The 26039-nt window shown below is 42.2% G+C and overlaps 1 protein-coding gene across 5 annotated transcripts in view; it reads right to left on the bottom strand.

Moving 5' to 3' along the window:
- Positions 1-26039, bottom strand: part of LOC146203324 (uncharacterized) — a 492360-nt gene that overhangs the window by 21340 nt on the left and 444981 nt on the right. For all 5 annotated transcript variants that reach the window (XM_084588675.1, XM_084588676.1, XM_084588674.1 and 2 more), the window contains 8 exons: positions 17774-17923; positions 17266-17335; positions 16463-16544; positions 13135-13320; positions 12212-12286; positions 5983-6097; positions 5159-5307; positions 1524-1667 (listed from right to left, as the gene is read on the bottom strand). In XM_084588675.1, the coding sequence (XP_084444801.1) occupies positions 1524-1667; positions 5159-5307; positions 5983-6097; positions 12212-12286; positions 13135-13320; positions 16463-16544; positions 17266-17335; positions 17774-17923 (971 nt within the window). The remainder of the gene's footprint in view (positions 1-1523; positions 1668-5158; positions 5308-5982; positions 6098-12211; positions 12287-13134; positions 13321-16462; positions 16545-17265; positions 17336-17773; positions 17924-26039) is intronic.

Consider the following 26039-nt stretch of genomic DNA (forward strand, 5'->3'; position numbering starts at 1 on the left):
ACTTTCATTCTCTTGCCTGTCGCACAGCACCAACGAAGCACAAGAGGATGTGTTCTCATATGCCCCCCAGCATCCCCTTTGCGGTTAACTAAATAATATTGTGCTGTAAATTTGCACTGTTATCAAAAAAACTTTTTGTTCACGAATAATGATTGTCTGATATCGCTACTGCAAATCCATGATTTGCAAAATACCAACTTTTGTTCCTCTTTTTATGATAAATAAAATTATCGTACTTATGTCTCAGGAGCCATTTCAAGCAAAGTCATCATCTTTATCATCATCACCTTTATTTACACTGTGAGGTACATGTACATGGATTATTAGTACTACAGAAGGAGGTCCCGAAGTATAAACTGTCCGGGGGACCTCCTATGACAGAATGGATAAGATTAGCAGGTAATATACTAGGCAGTGATCTAGGCAGTCAGGAGGCAGAGGGAGTCTGCAGTCAGTTTTTTGCTAAGTGGAAGAATAAGCATTTGCAATGAATATGCACACATCATATGACTTCAGGTAAACTTTCAGATTCCCAGCATGTTTGAATATGTCTCTGCATAGAAGTTAATTTCAATACATTACTAGTAGGGGTGGGCAAATATTAAAAATTTCAAATACAAATTGAATACTATGTTTGCTATTTGATTCATATTCGAAAAACTGACATCCGGAATTTTTCGAATATTCGAAAGTCACTGAATCCACCAAGAATTTTTGATTTAATCACAGTTTCACCACAATGCTTGGCCACATGGACTGTGCAGTGAAGAATTCTCTAAACACAACCTGGTCATTTTGTGAAGAACCTTCCCTTTTGAGAAGAGGATCTTCTTGACAGAGTGCACAAAGCGAAAGAGTTGACAGAACTGGAAGAAAGCCTCATTGTCACTTAGGTTTCATCTCAAATTCAGAAAACCATCATGCAAGTATTCATCAAATACAATTACTGTGATGCAAACAGTTTTTGGCAGCTTTTTCAGGCCCATTAAAATATTTCAGCTTTTGGTTATTTTAAAATTTTTTCTGGTCTCTTAAAAGCCGAATTAACAAGACTTTACTGCATTTAGCAGCAATATTACACCTCCAGCCAGTTTCATGCAGGTCCTTCCTGTGCAAAACCTGGTATATGCAGAAGCCTGTATAAAATTTGAACTGTTTTTTTTTATTAGGTATACACTTCTCTGCGATTCTAGTTTAATTTTTTTTTTAGAAAATACCATGAAATTTGAAATAAGCAACATGGCCAATTTTGCTATTTCCTAATCTTCAATTTTTTTTTCCACAGATCCAATATTCACAATTTGATTCAATATTTGAAGGCATTTTTCCCCATCTTCGTATTTGATTCATATTCGAAAATTTCATTATTGACACACCCCTCATTACAGCCTAAACTGCTGGTAATGTGGCAGATGACGTGCATTTCCTTCCATGAGAACAACCTTACTTTGGTTCATGGCCACAGAACAAACTTGAGTAATGACAGCCTTTTAAACGGGGGAATACACTAAACTCTTCCATACCAAACGGGTCTGGCCCACATCTTGAAGATGCCTGCAGGCTCCGTCAAGCTTCTCTGAGACTTCCTTGAAGAGTCTGACAGCCAGGAGGTCTGGCGGATTCATTCTATCCAGCCTTGCTTGGAGGCATTGGCGTTCACGGTCGAGCTATGGGAAGTGAATGAGCATGTACTGTTAGCACTGCATGTCAACAGGCAGTAGCACACAGTGAGCTGCGATGCGTCGATCGGAGAATGCATGACACTATCCAGCTCACTCGGCGTGCTTGGCCATCATGAGCAGAATGACATTTGGCAGTTACATTGCTTGACCCTCAGCGATGCAGCCCCCCGCCCACCCCCTATCTGCCAATACTGGCTCACTCACAAGTGTGAACCAGGCACTGTCTCCAGTCTGGCTCTACCACAAGTGGTGAGCCCAAATTTTGAAGTACACTTCCTATAAAGTGACAAGTTATGAATAATGAAAACATGTATAAAACAAACAACACTTATTGGTAGGGGTGTGTGAATATTAAAATTTTTAAATACAAATTAAATATGAACATAGGAAAAAAGTATGCCTTCGAATATTGAACCGAACATTGAACATTTGACCTGTGAAAAAAGAAAAATTAAAAATGGCAAACATTATTCGTTTTGCTTATGTCAAAATTGACATGGTATTTGCCAACGAAATTAAGCTAGAATTGCACAGAAATGAAGCGTGCACTGTGGTGAAACTGCCATGAATTCGAAAATTATCGGTATGTTCGGTCCTTCAAATATTCAGAAAAATTTCGAATATCAGTCTTTCGAATATTCCCACACCCCTATTTATCGATGAGGTAAGATGATGTAGCACTGTTAGTGCCGAGTAGGAGAAACAGCTGGAATACGGTTCATAGGAATACATGTAAAAACAAAAATTTTTTAAAGTAGTCTTCTGATTGCATACTGCATATATAAGGTCATCTCTTCATTAACAAAAGCCAAGTACATCCCAGAAGAGAATGTGAACAAGGAACATTATTTCAGAGCATACAAAATTTTAAAGGATCACAACATGTGCTTGATTGTCAGGGATGCCTCCAGATGGGTATAGTAGCTGGTGAGAGTGAGACCCACAGACAAGACGCAAACAAAACTTTCCAAAATAATTTTGCTCTTTCCATAGCACTTGTATGAAGTGCTATGGCCGTTCATAACAGCTAGTGAGCAATTTTCAGAAGAGCATTAGGAAGTATGCGGCACTGTTTTGAAGCCGATGCTGCCTTAAAACGATAAATGTGTGGTGGCACTCAATTAGCTTAGTATTCCTTTACATTGGACAGGCTTCTTAATGCAACTGGACATGCTGCCACATATGCTATGACTGCTTGCAAATACAGTTGTTCAAACTAGACCACCTACAGCCGAATACAACTTAAGAACGAAGTGGTGAATGCCCTTCAAGGAGGCCCTCTGACTGATGATGTCAACCAGTCTTCATGACATTGTGGTTAGCTTAAAACCACACGATTAGAAACTGCGCCTATGAAAGGGATTAACCACAATTTAAGGCGATCAGTAGACGTCATTCGCTGAAGGGCCTCCTTTGAAGGGTATTTTCTGCTGCATTCTCAAGCTTTATCTGACCAAAAACAGCACTGCATGAAATGCAGTTCTCAAATGTCATGATAAGCTGACCATACACCATGGCAGAAAACACGCTCACCTATGCCCTCTATGTTTATAAACATGGTGTCAGTCTATACAGCACATGAAAACAATTTACCACAAGTAGCCCTTTAGTGGGACAGAGAAAAGCAAAATAATGTGCTTTTATAAAGCAAGCAAGGTGGTTTCAAGACTGCTAATGCCCAATAACTATAGCAGAGGAAGGCCCATAGACAACAGCCAAAGCCATTCACAAGGTGCATTCTATGTATGACTGCTCTAGCAGTGGCTGTTCGCGGGGCATGAGTGACTATTCACATCTCGTTCTCTTCCCATTCTGACCCAGCATCCAGAACACTGGACTTTAAAAAAAAGCGATAAAAAAACAAACAAAAAAAGAACAGCACCGCTCAAAACAAAACTCATTTTGAATGCTTCCCCAAATAATGAGCAATATTTTCATCAAGATATTTAATTTTTCAACTTTTTTTTTTATTTCCAGTGAAGCTACACAGAGAATGGTACCATCCATAAGGAGACTGCCATGCAGGAAGTGCCCATGCAAGGAACTGAGCTTTACGATTTATTTTAGTGCAATTCAAGCAAGCAAGGTCATGGGAGCTAACTACCGAGATGTCCTAAAGCTTCACTGTCTCAGCAAGCAAAGATTATGAGCAGCTTCTAGAGAAATGAATAAATCCCGGTGTCCAGTATGCCGGACATGGTTTTCCTGTGAACAGTCACTCTTCATAACTTTTCTTCATAACTTTTCGACATGTTCTTCAGTAGCTCCTTAACCAGAACAAAGCACCAAAATGTTTATTATGCCTTACAAAAAATTCGGGATGGAAACGAATATATTTTTGCAATTTGTGTTCTGTCATAACGTCAACAGTCTGTAAGGCACTCAACTGGAAAGAATGGTCAGCAACAGTTTTGGTCTACATCTGCATGAGAATGGCTGTGTGTGTTATAAATGCACCCAGAATCAAAAGTTACTGATAATTTCAGCAACACAATCTCCATTCTATTAAAACTGATATGCATCTTTTATATGACCCGGTGTTTGTGAAGCAAGCTGCTTCCAATAGGACACCTGCAAAAGATAACTGGCCATCAGTGTCCAGAGCATGCAGCCACCACTGCAGAATGTAAATAGCACAATGAGGTACTTTAGAACTGAGCCAATTCCCTTCAGTACCTCTGCATGATCCATGCTTTGGCAGAAACTCAGATTCCTGGTGACTGCTCCAAACATGATGGCTTTCTTCTCGACGTCCTCCACCCACCCACCCACCACAGTGGAATCACAGTAGTGTTGATATCTCACTGAGTATGGGAGTCATGTGTCTGTGATCCACATCTGAATGCACGAATTTTGCCTTTGCTTCCAGCATACAACTTCCAAAATGGCACCAAGGTCCACACTGCTGGCACTCATTGCACCTTGTCTATGCAAAATGTGCGCGGGATCCCTCACAGGCATGGATACCTGTGCAGCGAGTTTGTTATGCCTCTGAGTGTTCGTAACATAATTACCGACTAAGCTCTGTATCAATTCAATTTCATGCCTGCGTTTGACGAGGACCCTGATATTGCTCACATGAGAGTTTTAACGTGACAAGCAACATTCTCGGAACAGTAAAGACTCTCATATGCTTAACTGGTTTGGGTTATAAGCTTTAATATGCCAAAGTGACTGAGGCTATGAGGGATGCAGTAACCTGGAGGGCTCCAGAAATTTCGTCCACTTGAAGTTTTTTAATGTGTGCTGACATCGCACAGTACACAGGCACCTTGCTTTTGACCACCATCAAAGAGTGGTCTTCGCAGCCACTTTTCGATGAAGGTGAACAGCAAGACATTCGTGTGCTATGCAATGTCACTGCATGTTAAGAAACCCCAGGTCGTCAAATCAGTCACCGCGGCAGGACTCATCTGCTTAGTAAGTGAAAAACTGAACTACAATAGAGGTTTGAAAAGGTACATTGGATTACACACCACAGGAAGCATGCCTTCCTCCTTCACTGAGAGCATTTCCATCTGCTTTGAAACTGCTGCCAAGTCATCCCAGCTGCGTGCAGTCTCTTCAGGCATCTCCTGAACATCGTGCTCCAGTTTGCGAATCTGAGCAACCATGTTCTCGAACTCTGAAATTGCCACCAAAATTGCAATAATATGTGCACATGCTTTGCAGCTCTGCAGCTAATGTTCATAACTACTAGGAATAATATGCAGCTTAGTAAAAAGAAAGAAAGAAAACATTGAAAATGGCTGCTTTGATTTTATTTTTTTTAAATTTTCATTTCAAGACATATTAGTATATGTGACTTGACTGCAGATAATTTAATGAATAGCATACTTGTTAGTGAAGCAAAAAGTTGCTAATAACTGAACAAAGAATGTTTACGACCACAATTTCCAGCTATAATTACAGTTCTTTAACATTCAAAGTAGTAAGGATGCAAACTCAAGCAAATTTGCAGCAAAATAAGATGCAGTTTTAAAAAAATGAGACTAAATGCATTTCTCTGGCTATATAAATTCTGTATGAAAAATGTTGGACAGATAGAGATATGTGTAGATCTAAAATATGTGCCTGCAGCATAAACATAATCTTTGCTGGAACTTCATTATGAACAAGTTAAGTCTGGGTATGCGTTACCAAGTATGCAAGCTTAACCTCATCTAAGAATGATGGGGATGCACATATCAAGCCTGCCAATTGGAAGTCCTTTGTATTTAAACTCATGCACCGAGACAAAAATATAGATTAATTGTTACAATAACTACAGTGCAACGCTTGCATTTAATTGCCGACTCACCTGCGATTTCATTCTTCAAGGCCCATCTTGTTTCACAAATGGCAGCTAGTCGTGTCTTTGACAGCCCAAGCTCCCTTTCTAGAGCTGCTTTTTTGTCTTCAAGGGACTGCTTCTCCTGTGGCAAAGTCCAGTTTGCACAGGGTAGAAAGTGGATTTTGTTTTTTAAGAAGAGAAGAAAAGTCATTCTTGGACACTTGGCACAGTATGCACAAAGCTTTTTTTTGCAGACAGGGAAAGCAAAGCAAAAGAAAACAGAATAGCAGAACACCATGAAAAATTCATCAGAGGCACTGAGGAGTGCCTATGTGTATGAAGGCAAAAGCTGGCTTGCCACTCCACATGCTTCCTCCCACGGCACATGCTACCACATAATCAGCAGCGTGATGCCCTATCATACTTTTTCTGCTTCTCTGATGGTGCCCTTTCCTCTTCCTCTGATGGTGCCCACTGCTCTAGGTCACATAGTGTGTTGAAGTGATTAGGGCACACAATTGGAGCTATATATGTAGGATAGCTCATTTTTGGGTTTTATATGTTTGAAATTTGGGAGTTAAAAACTGGATGCTGTTCTTCAACTTGAGGAGAGAAATCAAGTTTTTCATGAAAACATTCTAAAATTCAGAATTTTATGGATAAAATTTACAAGCTGCAATAATTTATTCGATTTTGTAATCTCTGCGGAACAATTAGGGCTATGTTTCAGGGTGGTAAGTGGGGAAAAATCAGTCCACAAAAAAATATTCTGAAACTCCATCTTTCTTTAAAAATTAATAATTACTGGCAGTAAAAAGACTGGACCAGTTTTGGTACGTGAGCATGTTATTCATACAAGCTGGTCATAGAATTTTCACACGTCCTAGTTAATATGCATAATCATTTACATGTGCAGCATTTCGATTTCTGTATGTGACTTGCGCAGTCTTTTTAAGTATTTCAGCTGAGGGAACATTATTTTAACATCGCAGCTGCCATTAGCTGGGCACAACAATGTCAACATGGCATTTGCTAGCCTGCAGTAGTGATCAGTTGCATCGTGTCAATAGTCCATCACTACAGCTGCGCTAGTGGGGCTTGCTTCCAGCAAAGTCCCTCCTCCTTGCCAAGCGAGTCTATATTGTCAGTCATGGAGATATGGAGAGGTGGGTAGTCATCAAACAACTAACCCCACAGCCCCTTCTGGAATGAATCCAGTATGGCTCCCAATTTCCATAACGTCAACTATTTTTCATCTTTGTCCGAGATGTTCCGTTTAAGAGTGCAGTACCATTTTGTGGAGATTTTCATGCAAAGCTCTTGGCAACAAATTTTACCAATGTGGTGCTGCTTTTCGATAACATCAACAAAACGCACCTTGCCTGATTGATCTTACCGGTCATTGTGGAAAGGTCACTGATAGTCTGCTGTAGTTTGACGTTTATGAGGTGATTGAAACTTGGCATAAGAAGTATTCTGCTTTCAAGCATTTTCTGAACATCTAAAAGTGGCTAGAGTGCATCTCGTTAAGACTGCCTTCATGTAAAGTGGGGCAGAGTAGTTCCAGGGGCATAGTTTTCCAAGAAATAAAAAAAAAACAGCGTTTGCCCAATTTTTCAGGACCATGTTCAGGATGCAAAAATTGGGCAAAATCTGGTTTTATCCAGAAACAAACAACCCTATATATATGTCATTGCTTCAAATCCACATCACTAACTAGCCTTCAACCTGACCAGCACGCATGCTAAAAAGGAAGAGAAAAGCTACGACACCACTCGGAAACTGCACGAAGAATAGCTGCATTAAAATTTTGATATGAAAGAGAGGAAATCTGGTGCCGCATGGAGATCCATTAGTGATGCAATGTGCCAACATTATTATGCATACCGGCGTTTACTGACAATGTGAACTGCAGCAACAATGTCAAATGGATTTTCACGTAATTGGGCTAGTAAGGCTTTTGCTTTCAAAAGAATGTGACTATGCAGACTAACTGGTACTAATTACTGTGTTACATCTATTGGCACATAAGCTATCATGCACCAAACACAGGGTTAGATCAGACTTGTCTTTTAATTTAGTGCAACATTAGAGTAACACAATTAGTTTTTAAAAGACAAGGACAGATAGAGGTAACAAATATGGCATTGTGTTAGTTGTCATCACTCAGTTTGCAGTTATGAACGGAGAGATGACAATTTGTAATGCACACAAGCGCATGATTCCATTCTCTCAACGGTAGGGTCCTCTGAACAGCGTTGCCTGACGGCAAATAGCAAAAGTATTGTTAAAACTATGAATAGTGCAATTAAAGACCGCTGTTCTCATCACTTCTATGGCACAACTGCATCACCTAATGGCCACATACATGACCATGAACCCTTTGACATGATTTTCCTCGTCACCCTGTGGAAAATGTACACAGTAGACTGGAATGCTGAGCCTCCCCCAGTACTCATTTCGGCCAGATGGTACAGCAGCTGAGCGACACTTACGAAGACTGTGACTTTCAACCGGACTGGCTCCCATTACTGATGTGTTGTCTTCAGCTACTGTATTAGTGGAGTCGTGTTAAGACGCGTTTTAGTTGTGTGGTGTCGTGTTGTACATTTCAACTCATCTTGTTTGGCTACAGGCTGATTACTTCGTAAATAATGTACATAATAGCTCTTTCCTGCATTTAAACGATGGTTCGAATTTACTTTGTACTACATTTTTTTATGCACACCTTTTTTTTAAGGCGAAAGCTTTTAATGGCTCATACAGCCGGCGTTCATTCGTCCAGTCACACTATAGCTGTCAATCAAATGACGCCATCACCCGAAGCCGAAACTAATGTCATCAGAAAAATAAAAATCCGGACTTCACTGGGAATCGAACCTCTATCCCTCGGATCTCCAGTCGAACTCTTTAAACAACTACGCCACGCCCAAGATCAAGAAACACACATCATAATTCTTGTCTACAGTGAGGATAATAGTAGCGATGACAATGACGCTGCAAATAGTGATAATGACAGTGGATTTAGTTGATAATATGAAAATAAGAGCAAACATGATGCGCCGTGTGCACATCATGTTTGCTCATCATGGTTGCATTTCTGCAATGTAAATTCCACAGTGCTCTCAGAATTTTTAAAACTGACAATAAAATGAATTACTAACATTTCTCATGAGGGTGTGGTCCCTTTTAGGTTGCATTATGTGACGTTTCTAACTAGCCATAAAACAACCTGTGAACGGGCCGGGAGGCGACATTAAATGACGGGGTATGGCAATGCTCAAACTATTTCATTCTGTGTTTATTTCTGTAATTATTTCCTGCATTCAGTGGGTGTGTGGTATACCTTAAGGTTGCATTCAGAGACACTTCTGCATTGAAATCACCGTTTAACTCGCTGATATACAACCAGTGAGGAGAAAGAAGAGGTTACGGGACCCTACCATTGAGAGATAGGTAATATGCCACATAGGCTCCATAGCCAGTTGATGGTGATACGCAGTATACTATCTGACAGAAGAAAGCAGAACAACAACAGTTTGCAAATAGCTTCTGCGGGCAACTTTTTTAATCGAGAAGCAATAACGCAGATATCAGAGATTTTACCACAATGACTCCTGCCTCCCTTCCCCCCGCCTCCTCCATATTTTCAATTCTATATTTGTGAGAGGCATGCAGATGGAACAATTAATGCCAGCATCATATGTGAGTGATCTACCCTATTACCATACCAATTAATTTGTGCTCCAATTCATTGAACTACCGAGTTTGCTTTTGGAAATTATTTCTCTAATAAAGTTACACGCATGCAATTTTCACTTTGACAAATTTTTACTATCTTTTGTCCAACACAAAGGAATGACACACCATACATGCTACGTCAAATGTGCAGGTAGGTAAAGAACCATTGGTCAGTTAAAGTCTTTGTGCTAGGGAAGTGCTGATAACCTTGATGAGTTCTGACACCTTCTCAACACTCAGTCACAATGTGCGTGTTTTCTAGCACGTCACTGCAATGTTGCAGCTATTGCCCTGAACTGCATAGCCATATGCTTCTAAAAAAATTCAGGTGCATTTCACAACATGCTTATTCTGGGGTTTTATCTTCACAGGCTACAAGACAGGCTACAGGGGATTGAAGCTAGTCTGAGCCTTTCGGTGCCTTTTCACCTATCTTCTTCAATTTTATTTGTAGAAAAACCTATAGCTGAAATAAAATTAGATCAAATTTGCCTTGGTAATTTTTCCTTTCTAGCAGTATTCTACCATATATGAGTCTGCTTACCTAAAAGTACTTTGCTTTAGGTATTGACTAATATTTTTGTGTGTCCTGATTTGCTTCTTGAAATTTTTCATATTTCCTTTTGCCATTAACTGGCTCCTCAAAGAACAGTTTTTTAGATTAGACCTCCAGCTTTTTCTATTCCCCAAGAGTTCTGTTCTATTTCTTTCAACATTGAAACATTCTTTTGTTACAACAGTTCATGTAATTACAGTCCAGATTTTTCTTTAAGCCTAATTCGTGTTTATATATATATTTTTCAGCTTTTCACATGCACTTGTGTGATCAAACCACAGTTGTTTGAATATATTATATTTTAAATATTTTACATGTATCATTCGATGAATTCAGCAATGGTTTAAACCACACAGTTGAGAGAAACCACTACAGGCACATGTCCCAAAGAACACAGCTTAGTAATACAGTCGTACCCGGATTATATCGAATTCGAAGGGGATCGCGAAATAGTTTGATATATCGATAATTCGATATACAGAAATCGGCTTGTGACGGCACTTAGAATGTGAAAAAACGATACCATATTTGTCGCGTAATGAACCCACCCTCCACTTTTGCACCCGAGAATTTGAAAAAAAAAAAAAATGCGTTAAGGCTAGCTCGTTCACATGCAAGCGACTGAGCAATCTCAGCGACGAGCGGCAGCGACAGAGCGAAAATTTTCAAACTTGTTGGAACTGCGTCCCTCTCGCCGCTCGAGCCACCGCAGCAGCTCGAAACAAGGTTTCTGTGTCGCCGCGGATTTTCACTTGCATGTCGATGGCGCGCGTCAGTCCGTTTCGGTCGTCTCATCCACAGCTCATTGGCAGCGTGCCAAGATGCTGCGCAGCGATAACGTCAGGGCGCGTTTATCTTTTGATAGCTCCTGTGGTGGCGGGGAGCGAACTTGGCAGAGTGCCCGTGATGGCTTGATTGCACAAGCCTGGTTCGATTTATCACGCGTCATGATTGCAGCAGCTGACTGCGAGCTTTTGCTGATTCATACACGCAAGGATAAACGATAAAAAAAAAAAAATAAAATAAACATCCCCGCAAAAAAATAATAACCCTGCCGCTTCTTAACGTCCGCAGCCGCCATATCTTACGCGTACAGCCCAACGATAAGAATGACTCTCGCAAAAAAAAAAAAGAAAAAAGAACTCTCGCCGCACACAGAGGGTTCGCAACACACGCTGGAGAAAAATGTCCCACGTCGGTCTGAAAAGGGGCTGAGCTGGCTTGGCGCATGCGTTGTTGCGCATGCTGAAGGAGAGAGATAGCTCAGCAAAAGAATGGGCACACCCACGCACATGGCTTGCAAACGTCATGTGTTGGCGCGCGGGAAACAACTGCAGATGCGCGCGCCTTTGGGGAATGGGCGTGACACTGCCCAGACCAGCCGTCGCCGAACTGTTTCCTCTCATTCCTTCCGCGCTTGGCTTGAAAACGTCACGCGGCAAACGGCCAAGGGTGATGCGATCGTCTTTGGGGAAGGCACACTTTCCAGTGCATGGTGCGGAGTTCGATATATCGAACGACCGGTGAAATTGAGTTCGATATATGACGCGGCTTTCCTATACTTTTACATGGGATTTTCAAGGGGATATTTCGTGAGTTCGATATAACCAAAATTCGATATATCCGGGTTCGACTGTATAACAAAGTAAAAGACAGGGGTAATGCAATATTACTTTCAGGAGGAAATAACAAGACACAAGAGCCTTTGTGTGTTAAGTTATAGTTATAGTTTGCAGACAGCGCTCAGGGCATCACGTCTCACTGAAAAGTTTTGTAAAAGTAGCACACTAATAAAGCAACCTACTGAGTGGGTATGTCACCTGTATGTATGCCTTTCCGTGAAAGCAGCAAAAGCAGTATACAAACCCTCCCACATTTGCATGTATAAAACAGGACCTGAGGGGGTGAAAAAAATTTTCCATGCATACATGACTGATTTCATACTAGAAAAACACCTGCCTTTATCTGCCTGTCACGCTCAGGAAGCAGCGAGCTTTTCAGGGTAGATTCCGCACGGTTCCTGCTGCGCAGAGCCTGAAGAGGAACGAGAAAACAATATGAAACAGTGGCCAGTCCATGCCAAGCAAAGCGATAAATAAAACCTGTCATTGCTGATCAGAAGATGTTCTTATGAAATAGATAAGTCGTAGTAAAAGTATGAGTCCAGAAACCTTGTAACAACCCAGAACAGAATGAGCTACACCCACTTGCAAGCGAAGATGCTTGAGGATTTCAATATGTATATAAAAGCAGTGATTAAGAAAAAAACAACTTTATTAATGTGAGCACAGAACTTATAACAGTGCAAATGAAATACATGCTCTTTTTTCAAAAGAGAAATATTAAAGAAAAAAGTTTAGGATAATCAACAGAGCAAAAGGTAAGAGAAATACCTGCCATGGACATTGATATACAGCACAAGGAAAAACGATTTTCAGCGTACCAGTACACAAATTGTGCAGGCTGGCAAATGCCAGTGACACAGCAGATATATAAAAAAAAAAAAAGACACCAGCAGAGTACATTTTACCACGAGTGAAGCCAAAAATGCAATCCTATTTGCAACCAGTACACATACTAATTGCAAGTTCATCTTGGCTGAAAGTTCTGGCTTTTTCTATATGCCATTGTCATTACAGCATTGTTTTTTTCCATACTGCCATTACAAAATTGACCTTGCTTGCCAGTTGCTTGAAATACATGGTTCAACAAGTTGATCTGCCGTAAAATGCTTCTTTTAAATCTCATTCTTTCAAGAGGTTTCAGCACAAGAAGGAGAACAGAGCTCTGTGCAGCCAAAGTTTCAAGCTTGCCCCAGGTGTTCGCAACTGTCAAGCAAACACTAGTTTAATCTGTTGCCATGCCTCTGCATAAAGACCCACCTCCAGCACAAGTCTTCTGATTGACCTCAACCTCTTGCGTAGGTTTCGCACGTTCTGTGTGCACTGAAAAAGCCTCTGCTTAAAGCTTGCTCTGAGGTAGTCATTGTTAGAGCGTCTCCAGAGCAGAGTCTCCCTTTGATGCCAGTAGTGCTCTGCCGCTTCTTGATATTTTTGCAGGGCTTGTTTCTGGAAGGAGAGGGAACAGTGCTTGAAGCCCCAGCCACAGTGCCATGAGATCTGGCACATCTGAACTAGCCAGGGCAACTCACTCTACATGTTCGCAGCTCAAGCAATAGCATCACATAGCAGTGACAGCACTTGGAAAAAGAAGAATGTTTACAAACTGGAAAAAAAAAAGAAAAAAAAAAAAGAACCTTATTTGGGGGAATTGGGGCTTTTAAAAAAAAGGAACTTGGTAAGGGTAATCACGACACAGTTGTTGGCGGGATAAGAATGCCTGTCACACTTCAAATGCTACCAGCAGTAGCAAGCATCATAGAAGCTGTTGTGTTCACAATCACGCAAGAGCAATCTGGTTACACCTCGCATGACAAACGAAGTCATAAGTTTGGTATGGTTTGTAGGGTTTAACATCCCAAAATTACTCAGGCTACGAGAGATGCCGTAGTGACCAGCTCATGAAGTTCCGACCACCTGAGGTATTTTAACGTGCACTGAAATCGCGCAGCACACGGGGCCTTACTTTCTGCCTCCATCGAAAAGCGGCCGCCACAGCCGGGGTTTGATCCCGTGTCCTTGGGTTCAGTAGTCAAGCGCCCTAATCACTGACCTACCGCGGCAGGGCCGAGAAATCGCATGTCTGCATTCCAGCAGCAATGAATCAGAGTACATAAAAAAATAAAAAGCATAATAAAGTGTTGCAGTGACATAGACAAAGGTATAGGAATACAACCACAAATGCAACTGAGGAATGATTAGTGCTTTTGTTCTAAGCACCTGAAAAAGTATAGCGTTTAATAGGAGAAATTCTTGCTTTTTTTATATGCCGGTATGCTTATTTGTTAGTATATCGCAAGGGCCTTTTAATACACACTCATGTTAGCCTTTTTTGACTCCTTCCTATGAGTATCACATGACTTGTTAGTCACTGCCTTTGCTGTCTGGCTCCTTTGACCATGCCTGATAATGTTTGAGCTCCATCCATATAAGATATTCTCGTAAAGGAATAGCGGATAGGTTTGAAAAACTTGGCCTCACACATTCTGGGAATTAAACTTGTGCTGTTGACACACTGCTTACCAGCAAGTTAATGTGGGGTGAGAAATTGTTTAAAAAAAAAAAAGAAAAAAGAAAACTGCTTTTATATTTTGCAACCTTCCAATACAGCATTTTCTTAGCTTTCAGATCATATTTTACACTTGGGTATTCATGACATCTAGTACGCTCTTCTGATTGGTATCTGTGATGATGCAAAGCATACGTTTTGAAGCTTTTAGAGGTTTTATTTGCATTTTCTTGTTTCGTAAAACAGACTAATTTAGAAGTTGGCTACCTTCTGCCAAAAAACTTTTAGCTCGCAAAAGATATGTTCCATTTTCGATATTTGCAAATTTGAAAATGTTTTTTTTTTTTTTTTTTCCATTCTTTTTATGGTAACGTCAAACCAAAAAGAGGGAGTTTTCAAAGGGAATATTTCTTTTTTTTTTTCCCTCAAAACAAAACTTTTGGAGGTGTATGTATCTCTTTCAAGTATAAAAAAAAAATACCCCAGATTTAAAGCTGATGTTGTTTACATAAGCAGGACTAGAACCAATAGCCTACACCAGTTTTTATCTTTGTCACTAAACAAACAGAAAAACAACAAAAAACAAGAACATGGGGGCCATTTCGCAGTACTGAGAAAGAAAAAAAATCGATTTATTTCTTAAAGTAAACAATTCTAGTCATGGCTGTGTAATTTAACTATTTCTACTCTCATGCATAATTCGGTCGGGTTTAGTTTATGGAGTTTATTGCATGTCCCAAAGCAACTCAGGCTATGAAGGGTATCATAGTGAAGGGCTCCACGTAACTTCAAGCATATGGGGTTCTTTAACGCGCAGTGACATCGCACAGCACATGAGTGCGTGCCTTGCATTTTGCCAGGTTCGACCTTAGGCATCCTGGCTCAGTAGTCGAGCCCCATAACCGATTTGCCATGGCTGTAGGGCTTATACAAAATTTCATTCTGTATTTAGCAGACTTAAGAAAAAGATTTATAAGGATAAAAATAAAGAAAAAAAAAGGAAATAATCATAATACAAAAAATTTTATTCTAGTCTGGAGCTCTAATGTAAGCTGCATCAATTTGGTAGATTGCTAGCAAATCTCAAGGCAATTTTTTAAAGCTGTTTTCAGTCCAACCCTACATGTGGCAGCAATTAGGGCATGCACTTAGAAAACTAAGTGATAGAAATTTTCATTGTCTTTTTTTTTTTTTTTTAATGTTTGAAAGCCTGAAGAGCTTGCTGGATACTTTTAAACTGTCAAATTGTGCTGACTAACTGCACACTGCTCTAGTTTCTGTTTCAAAGCTAAACTATCTGTGGCACAAAATCAAAGGTGCACATAAAACTTTTCCATTGATGCACCCATATGCATCTGCAAAAAAAATTTAGTCATCCTAGCTTTTATGCTAATTTTATAGTCATGAAAAACCAACTCACCCAACTTCATGTGCTGACACAACTTCATATACATTAAAATAAGAAAAGCATTTTGGAAAGCATCATTTACACCTATTTTTATAGGCCCCACTCATGCCCAGTAACCTGACCATGGGGTAACACTTGCAAGCTGAAATCATGGTGGCTTAAAAATACATCGGCTTCAATGTTCTATACTAGCACACTTTGTCTTGAGATGCACTTGACTTTTGTTACTGAAAGCACAACAATGCATGATGAAACAAAAGTACTGTACCTTTAAAAATTTTGCTTGCATGCATTCCTATGGGTTGTACTTGCAAATGTTACCCTCAACCAGTGACCACCTCATCTTGATTTATCACAAATCAGTGATTTATGGCATGCAAAAAACACTAAGGCACTCTCATGCACTTCTGTTCATTCAAACATGCAGCTAATAATAGATACAGGATGCTGTGGCTAAGTTATCCATTCAATTTATCGAACAATACCTTATATTTAATCAGCATTTTTATAGTGCACAACTGGTACCAACTGTTAGAGAAGAGTGATGAAGAGTGTAGCAAGCCCCCGACTGTTATAGAAGAGCGGACTTTTGCGCCATGAGTTGAATGACCAATGCAATTTTCACAGCATAGTTTTGCACACCACATGGCCTTAGCTTCTAGACAAGGACTTACGTTTGCTCTGATGCTGTCTTCAATATGCGATAGGCTCGAGCAAATAGAAGCCTGCCTTGCTTCACACCTTTTAATGGCCTCCCTGCGTGCACGAAATTGTTTTCTATGAGAAACTGATATTAGATGTAATTTTAATGCAACAGCATTCAGGGCCCTGCTCTGCAGAAAACCCGGTGTCGACATCGTGAGCGAAAAATCGCAAGCATGCCCCTTGCACATGGTAGTTGGCAAGTCACTTGGCAAGGCAACGTTATGAGCCCACATGACATGGCCAAGTTGACACGAGATGGAAACAGAACTTAATTGGGACCTAGATCCCAAGTCAGACACTCTACCCTTAGGCTGCTCAGGGATTCATGTCTATGGCGGGAGGGCGTTCACATAATGTGCTAGCTTATTTCCGTATGTTATTTGTGAGCTAATAAAGGCACAAATTACTGGATGAGTAATTAAACAAGTAGTAAAGTGCATGCATGCAAATAAGTATTTGAAAGGGGAGCCACAGACAGGAGCTGTTAATGCTTTCACATCTTTTTTTTTTAGTTTTTTTCCCCTCAACTGAAATTCTTCATTCCTGTGATTCCCTCAACTGAAATTCTTCATTCCTGTGATTCTTCTCCACTGTCAATGCAATGTAATGAGCATCAAGCCAAGAAGAGCAGTAACTGTATTATTTGTTGGCACATATATTCCTTCTTGCTACAAAATCAGCAAAGAGCCAATTTTGAGCTGACAGCACTATGGGAAAAAAGCATGCATGACAGAAGACGTTGGAGGGAAGTAGAATACTGAGCTTGACTCACGTGTTATGCGCGACTCTCTGCTTCAGCATTTGCATCTTGCCGGATATTTCAACACATTCAGCAGAAAGTCCTTTGTTTGCTAAGGAAAGTAAACCTGGCCATTTTAAAAGTTTACAGCAAAAAGCACATAGGCTTCGTGTTTACAAAAAGCCAAACTACTGCTACACATAACACAAAATGCTGAGCTTTACTTTGTTACTGGACAAGAAATAAAAGGAATGTTTCATGCCAATACACGGCACAAATTTCTGCAAACTGTAATCTCTTTCATGAGATGCTTGCTCTGAGAGATGAGTGTCCACTGATGTGTAGAGTGCTGCAGTCTGGAATATTAATAGTTCACCATAGCCAATCATTCATCACTGACTGGCATATCCTACCTTATTCCTGAGAACAGAATTACAATGTGTACAGTGTTGCAATCAACCATAAAACTCAATCACCTATTTCAAGTAGAAAACAGAGATAATAAAAAATAAGACTGCAAAGGTGGCGCTAGAGAGGATACGACAAGCAGCAGCAGATGACTCTTTCGCTGAAGCTTCAGCTGACTGCAGGGCATCAAACAGGTGACAGAATTTTTGATGCACAGCAAAAGCATTCTTCTCAGGGTCACAGTAGCCACATTTCATAGTACCTCTGAGCTCCACTATGTCACCTGCACAACGATAGGGAAAAGAACAGGATTTCATATCAATCTGGCTCCTTCATAAATCCTGTCACACGAGCTAAGAATCATAGTTCAGCAGACTATGGGATTCCAAACACAGATATTTGAAGACCACTGGATGAGTGAAACATTGTTTTCAACATTTGCACCTGTTACAAAAGCTTTTACATAAGACATAAGTTAGACATTTGTTGATATACTGTATCTAAGGAAATTTCATGTCAGTATGCAAAAGCAAACCTGCGATAATGCAAAATAAAAATTTGCGGCCTCCAATTTGAACTCTGTGGCATCTATACTCATCAGCCACGCCTTCATAAATGCTGAGGTGTTTAAGGAGTGTAATGACTGCAATCAAGTTGTCCACCTTCAACAAAGGACACCAAACAGGAAACTTTCACGAATTTGTTTGATTTAAGCGCACTTCAAATGGATCAACACTGAAGACATTCTTAGCTCTCGTACACTCTTTGTAGCCTTCAGGGATAACATATACAAATATCTGCTGCACTCTCTCCTTGTACATATTCAGAGGGTTATGCGTCTAAGTGCCCCCATGCCAATTATTCTTCCATTCTAACGATGGGTACAATGATTCAACCACCATATTGTTGCTATTGAAGGCAGCCAATAGTTGCAAATGTACCTCTGTAGCAGTGCTCTAAATGTGCTCTGTTCTATAATTTGTTCTCGCACATTTATTCACCTTCTTGACATGCAAGGTGTTTCAAGCTTGAGGTAGTGCACAACAGAAGACTAGCACTCCTGTTGTGTCCCTTTTGTTTTGTTTTTTAAGACTACCCTTTTCTAGCTGTTGCTATGTGCTTAGACTGTTGACATGTTGTCCAGATTCCTTTCCTCTTCTTCATAACTGTAGACTGCTTTCAATCTCGTGCTAGTTTCTAAGAGCATTGTTGCCATCTGGATGTTCATGTACAAGGCCCTCCAGACTAGCGTTTCAGTTACACCACATGCACTTTAATGAAGTAACACATGCTCAGGCCATTCATTGAGGATTTATGAATTTATGCTAACAGACCAGCACAAAGTCTGAGATTGCCCTGTGTATTTACTTCATTCATCATATCTATATACAGTCGAACCTCGATATATCGAACACGGATATATATCGAATTATTGATTATATCGAACACTTTCTATATCACGCGGAAAATCGCATGCATTTTCAATTTTTTATTTCGAACGGCGTCGGTTGCCAAATGGATAAATCGAACTCCGCCACCCCAAACCATGTGCACTCTGTTGACAGGAGGCGAGCTTTCCCTCAACGCCCTCGAAGATAGCGGCGGCGCGATGGGCGTTCCCGACTGCTGCGCACGATCGCTGCATACATCGGTCGCGCCGAGGGCGCCATTTGAACGTAGCGGCGTATGCACGCGGCGGCTTGGCCAGGCTAGGGTGGCTAGCCTCATTTAGTTTGTCAATGACTAACCGCGTCTCGGCGCCGCCACTTGTGCTGCGCCAGTCGTTGTTATCGTGTGTGGCCTAGGCAGCCTAGGTGGCCTAGGCCTGTCACGGCGTGGTCGGTGTTGTGATGGCTGCAAACGCGAAGAAGCAGACGACCCTGACATTTGCTGCGAAATTGGAAGTGATCCGCCGCGTTGAAAATGGTGAAAAAAATTACGACGATTACGGTACTTTCTAATGCGAAATCTGAGAGCAGCTCGTCAGCTGTTACAGCTTTTCTATAGATTTAGGCAACTAATTCGAGCAAGACATATATGTACAATTACAGACAACTGGTTACGAGGGACAATGGCGACGGCGACGACGACACGAAACCCAGGAATAGGCGCCAAAGAGCTTAATGCTGGAACGATGCCATTCGAGACATATTTTGAAAGCGAAGTTTTCTTTTTTTTTTTTTTTACCGTGGTGAACTAGGTTATATAAGCAAGCTACATCAAAATATGATGCTTTTCTCTGTGAGTGTGTGAATTCTCGGTTACTGCACATATTACTCTGCAGTTCGGTGTGGGCGCTCGCATTATTCATGAATTATCTTTGCAGTGTGCACCATTTGTGGTCGCGTCTTCCACTTGAGCTGTGAAGCGTGCCTTTCATAATTGTTTCACACGAATGTAAAGGCGAAGTGTTGGTCACTTGTTTCTGTGGACACCTGAATCGCGCCGGAAGGGGAGGAAGGAAGGTGAGAGTGAAAGTCCACTTGAGCTCTGAAGCGTGCCTTTCGTAATTGGTTCACATGAATGGAAAGGCGCAGTACCTGTCTCACTCATTTTCTGTGGACACAGCAACCGCGCCGTAAGGGAAGGAAGGAAGGTGGGAGTGAAAGTGGAGCTGGTTACGAGGGACAACGCCGACGCCGCCGCGAAACCCAGGAACGGGCGCCAAAGAGCTGCGCTCTAAAAAGTCAAGCGTCGCCGAAGCTTTCAGCATACTAAGGAGTACTTTGAGCACTCTGCTGAAAAACAAGAGGGCATAAAGGCCAAGGCGGAACAAAACCAGCACTCAGGCGCGCGGCGGGTGCGCAAAGCTGCCTTTGAAGACGTTGAGAAGGCGCTGCACAAATGGTTCATCGACGCAAGGGCCCGGAATATTCCTGTATCGGGACCGATGATACAACAGAAGGCCAAGAACTTTGCGTTCATTCTCGGTGCCGAGAACTTCAATGCCAGCAGCGGTTGGCTGCAACGTTTTAAGGCCCGCTTTAACATTGTCGGGAAGACAGTCTCGGGGGAAAGTGAGGACGCCAATGAAGGCGAGATCAAGAAGTGGCTTGAAGAAGAGTGGCCTAAGATTCTCGTCAAGTATGAGCCCAATCAGATATTCAATGCTGACGAGACGGGCCTGTTCTGGCAAATGCTTCCGCGACAAACGCTCGACACGAGCGGAGACAAGTGCCACGGCGGCAAGCAAGGCAAGGCTCGTATTACAGTTCTGTTGGCTGCGAATATGGACGGCAGCACGAAGCTGCGGCCACTTGTCATAGGCAAGTTCCAAACCCCGAGATGCATGCACAACTGCCCCAGTGTTCCAGTGATATACGCATGGAACAAGAAATCGAGATATTCCAAAAATGGTTGAAGGCATGGGACTCGGAGCTGGCGCGTCAAGGCCGGACGGTTTGCCTCATCGTTGACAATTGCACAGCACACCACACTGATGTCCAGCTGAGCAACATTGAAATTAAGTTTTTGCCGCCGAACACGACGTCGAAGCTGCAACCATTGGACCAGGGCATTATTCGCGCTTTCAAATCCATTTATAAACGTCGGCTGATCGACATTTTGCTTTTCAAGCTGCGGATGGGCCAAGAGCTAAAGATAGACCTTTTGGGTGCCATTCAAATGCTGAAAGCCTCGTGGGACAGCGTCAAGCAGTCGACAGTAGTTCACTGCTTTCAGCATGCGGGTTTTGTAAGCCGCATTGAAGAAGCTTCCGAGCAAGCAACTGAAGAATCAGCGTTGGACGACGGCACAGAGGAAGAATGGCAGCTCGAAGAAACCTGGAGCCAGTTGGAGCGCTTTGTCGGTGCTGAGCCACACAGCATGTGCATTGATGACTTCGTTGGCGGTGACAACAGCACCGGAACAGTGGCGGAGTTGACAGATGTAGAGATTGCGGCAGAAGTTACTGCTGAGCGGCCAAACGAAGACGCTGCCGAGGTTCATCCCGTAAGCGCTGCCCCGCTCCCGACTGGAACTGAGGCTGTAGCTGCTTTGGACCTTGTACGCCGCTACTGCAGCGCAATAGAAGGCGCTGGACTATCGCTTGTGGACCGTTTAGACTACGTTGAGGACGCCGTGGTTAAGCACGCGGTTGCCAATTTGAAGCAAGCTACGCTGCTACAGTACTTTAAGCCAAAGGAATAAATACTTTGTTTGAAACTTCAAGTGAGTATTTATTGCGCCCCTGTGCCACGATTGGTTCATTGATTGATTTGTACTAGTTTTTGACGCATTTTCTACGTGATTTTGTATATCGAATTCCGGCTATATCGAACTATTTTGCAATCACCGCGCTGTTCGATATATCGAGGTTCGACTGTATGAGTGAAGTGCAAAAACACATCATTTTATGCACCTTTCATCACAAAAGGGCCTATTTTTTCAATGCTGAAGGCATTCATTGAACAGTGAATATAACAGTAAGGGCTCCAGTAACAAGTTAATGCATTTCATTTAACAATGCTATGGACATTAAAATCTCCAATGCAGGCATATTTTCATGTAATATACACCTAAAAAACGTAACTTAAAATTTCATTTCAGTTCAAACAGACTCGTCAAAGCAATACTTATGCGTTAATCTGACAAAAATTTGAACTGCAAGAGCAAAGAAAAAGTGTAAAAAATATAAAAAGATGAAGAACAAACAAAAGACCAAAAAACAAAAGGTAACTGGGGCAGCAATGCAGACGCAACAACTGTATCGGTAGTTGGCTTACTCTGCAGTAGTTGGTCCAGCAATGTATACGGTGAGTGCCAAATAAACTGTGCTTTTCACCGTCCCTGCTCGTTGTGTGTGGCTGACCCGACGATACATGGAGTCAGAAGTGACAAAGACGCCACTGACATGGAGGAACTGAAAGCCCCGTAGCTGCTTCAGTTCACCGGAAACGTTGCCAAAAACTGGAGACATTTCAAGCAACACCTGAAAATCTTCATGACGGCTACAAAACCGAAGGTGGCCAGAAGCGACACACAGAAGATGGCATTGCTGCTACACGTGGCTGGTGAACAAGCCATCGACGTATACAAGATGTTCGGACTGGAAGGGCAGCCTACCTTCGAAACGGTTCTGAGCAAGTTTTATGACTACTGTTCGCCGAAGAAAAATGAGACCTACGAACGTTTTGCCTTTCGTATGCGTGAAAAGGCTGAGGGTGAGTTGTTCAAGCAGTTTTACCGGGACCTGCTGCTGAAAGCTCAAACATGCGAATTCGGCAGTCTGGCTGATCCCATGATTCGAGAACAAATCGTATATGGGACCGGAAATAAATTCCAATAAAGGCTGCTACACAAACAGGACTTAACCCTCGAGAAAGTGGTCTACATGTGTAAGACAATGAGTTATCGACCAAGCAGAGTAAGCTGTGGAACGAACAGGAACAAACAATTCATTATGTGAACCAAGGGTCCAGGAAACAGAGGACACAGCAACGAGCAGCAGCCAGACAGCACTGTGACAAGTGTGCCTATGTTCACAAGGGACCAGCTTGTCTGGCAGTAGGTAAAGAGCATCGCAAATGCAAACAAAAGGGTCATTTTACAGCGTGCTGCATATGATCAACCATCCACGAAGTTCATGAGGAGCAAACAACTGAGGACGAATTTGACATTCTGGAGGTAGGCAGCCACAGCACGGAAGCCAAGTCTTGAGTGGCTTGCACCAGCGAAGGTGGGAGATATCAACGTTGAGTTAAAAATTAATACCGGGGCACAGGCGAACCTTTTGCCATTGCTGTGTTGGAAACGAGTGGGGCCCAAAGCGCCGCTTCAGAAGTGCTTGACAAATTTGCGCAGCCTACAATGGAGGGGTAATTGCGCATATTGGTCAAACGCAGTTGTCAGTGGCCTGCAATAGAATGGAGCAGGTTGTCAAGTTTTTCATCGTCAAGAAATTCTGTACTTCCATCCTGGGTCTTCATGCCTGTGAGCACTTTGGATTTGTCAACTACGTTTCTGCAGTGACCTGTGACGATTTAGTGTCAAAGTATCCAGAGGTATTCCGTGACCTGGGATGCGTCAAACAAACGTACCATATGATCCTAAAGAATGGAGCCACCCCTACGGTACAAGCAGCTCGTCGGGTGCCACAGGCACTGCTACAACCGCTAGAGCAGGAGTTGAAGTGCTCGTCTGAGGCCAACATAATCAAGAAGATGTAGAAGCCAACAGACTGGTATATCTCTGGAAAGCAGTTGGTGGTGCCAGACTTAGTCTCCAGAGTCCTAACCATGAGCAAAGCCCGCAGCGCCGAGCTGGTGGACGTGGAAGTACATGCAGTCTAGATCCAGCACTCCCTTGTCAGCGACGCCACCAGATCACAGCTGGTTCGTGAAACTGCTGAGGACCCTGAACTGGCAGAAATGATATGTTGCCTCCAAGAAGACCTCCCGTTGCCTGGTCCTTACAAGCCATATGATGGTCTGCACCCTTGGAAGACGACCGATGTCCAAGCGAACTGCTCATGGGACGGCACCTTAGGTCCAGACTCCCAGACTTTGCACCGTATATCCCTGCCCGGCCGGGTCAAACACAAGCAGAACTGCAATAGAGGAAGGCATCTGCGGCCACTGCAAACTGGTGACATGGTGTGGCTGAGGGAGCATGGATGATGGGACAGGAGGGGCCGGGTGCAGGAAGAAGTGGCTCCACAATCATCGCTAGTCATAACTGAAGATTGGCATGAGTTACGATGCAACAGGATGCAGCTTACCCCGATAAGAGGTACCTTTGTGGAGAGAGATGACACTGAGGAGTCCGGCCTTGGTGCGTCTGAACCAGAACCTGTGGTGGATGCCCAAGTTCCTCATCCTGTTGAGCATCAGCCCAATTCGCCTGATACGTGATCTTCTCTGGTGACGACTCCAGGGAGACACCAAAGTGCTAATGGATGTGTAACCAGGCGGTCCACGAGAATTGTTCGACCTCGGGCACGCCTGACTTATGATGAACATTTTCAACAGCTGAGTAGTTCTTTTTATGTTCTTTGCATTAAGAGTAGCCTCAAAGGAAGGATGATGTATTGGTAGTTGGCTTACTTAGTAGTAGTTGATGGCAACCAGGGTGCAACACAAGCTCCACCACAGAGATGTATACGGTGAGCGCCAAATAAACCGCACTTTTCCCCCTCCAAGTTCGTTGTGTGTGGCTGACCCGACGATAAAACCACGCTGTTGCATCCCTTATTCATAGTAGTTCACGATTTTACCAGCCGCAACTGGCCCGCAGCCACACTGTCCAGTTACACAAACTTGTTTTGAAAGAAGTACTGAAGGAAAATGAAGTGCTTAAAGTACACATTCATTACAGGTCATGAATTAGTGAGGAGGTCTTTAAGAAGGGGAGACGAAGCTCGTGTGTCAGGAGTTGAAGTTGAAGTTGAAAGTTTATTTTTGGATCAAAAAACATCGTACAAGAATATACAGCGAGAGGTCCCACGGTACAAGACTGCAGGTGGGACCTGCCATGGTAATAGATTTCTATAGGCAACATAAAGAATAATATTATTGTAAAAAAATTTATGAAGCAACACTGAAAATAAATAACGAAATACATAGTAAAGAGTGCATTGCTGGCAGATTTAGATACAAAAACAAAATACAGAAAAAAAGTACAAAAACACTAACGAATTTCGCAACACAAAAGATAAATAAAGAAATCACAAATTAAGAGGAAAACTTTTTCAACTTGAACGAAGAAAGTGTACTAGTTTCCTTAATGTCGAAATTCAACTAATTCCAAAATGATATGGACGAAAATTGAAGGCCTTGTTTCCCGTAGTTAGTACTGACCTTCGGTAGTAGAAAATTATTACGTAAAGTGAACCATGTAACGCTGTTGTTTTTGATCATGCCGGGAGGAAAAATGCTAAATGGGAGCTGATGGTGAAGAATCTTAAAGAATAGCATACTGATATTATAAAGATAAAGAGCCGAGAGGGGTAGAACATTTAAATTCATGAACAAAATGTGCGACGGTGACATTCGAGGGGAGGAGGTTATGATGCGTATGGCTTGCTTTTGCAGTTTAATTAAAGGCCAAAGATGAACATGATAGGCGTTACCCCAGGATGAAAAGCCCTAGTTTATGTGGCTGTGGATGAAAGCGTAGTTAAGTGATAGTAAAGTGTGGATTGGGAAAAAGGACCGGGCTTTGATTAGTGCGCGTAACCCAAATGAAATTTTCTTGCAAGTTTCCACTATATGATAATGGAATTTTAGATGAGGGTCAATAACAACACCTAGAAACGAAATTCGGTCTTGCGACTCGGTGGCAGTGGAACTGAAGTATAGCAATGGTGAGATGGGCAATGGCTTTTGAGGGGAATGGAAAATCTGAAAGCAAGTCTTAGTAACATTCACAGTAAGGCAGTTGCCGTAAAAACCCGCGTATAG

This window comes from Amblyomma maculatum, chromosome 1, assembly GCF_055883805.1.
Source record: "Amblyomma maculatum isolate TAMU_Amacu chromosome 1, ASM5588380v1, whole genome shotgun sequence".
NCBI classification, from domain to species: Eukaryota; Metazoa; Arthropoda; class Arachnida; order Ixodida; family Ixodidae; genus Amblyomma; species Amblyomma maculatum.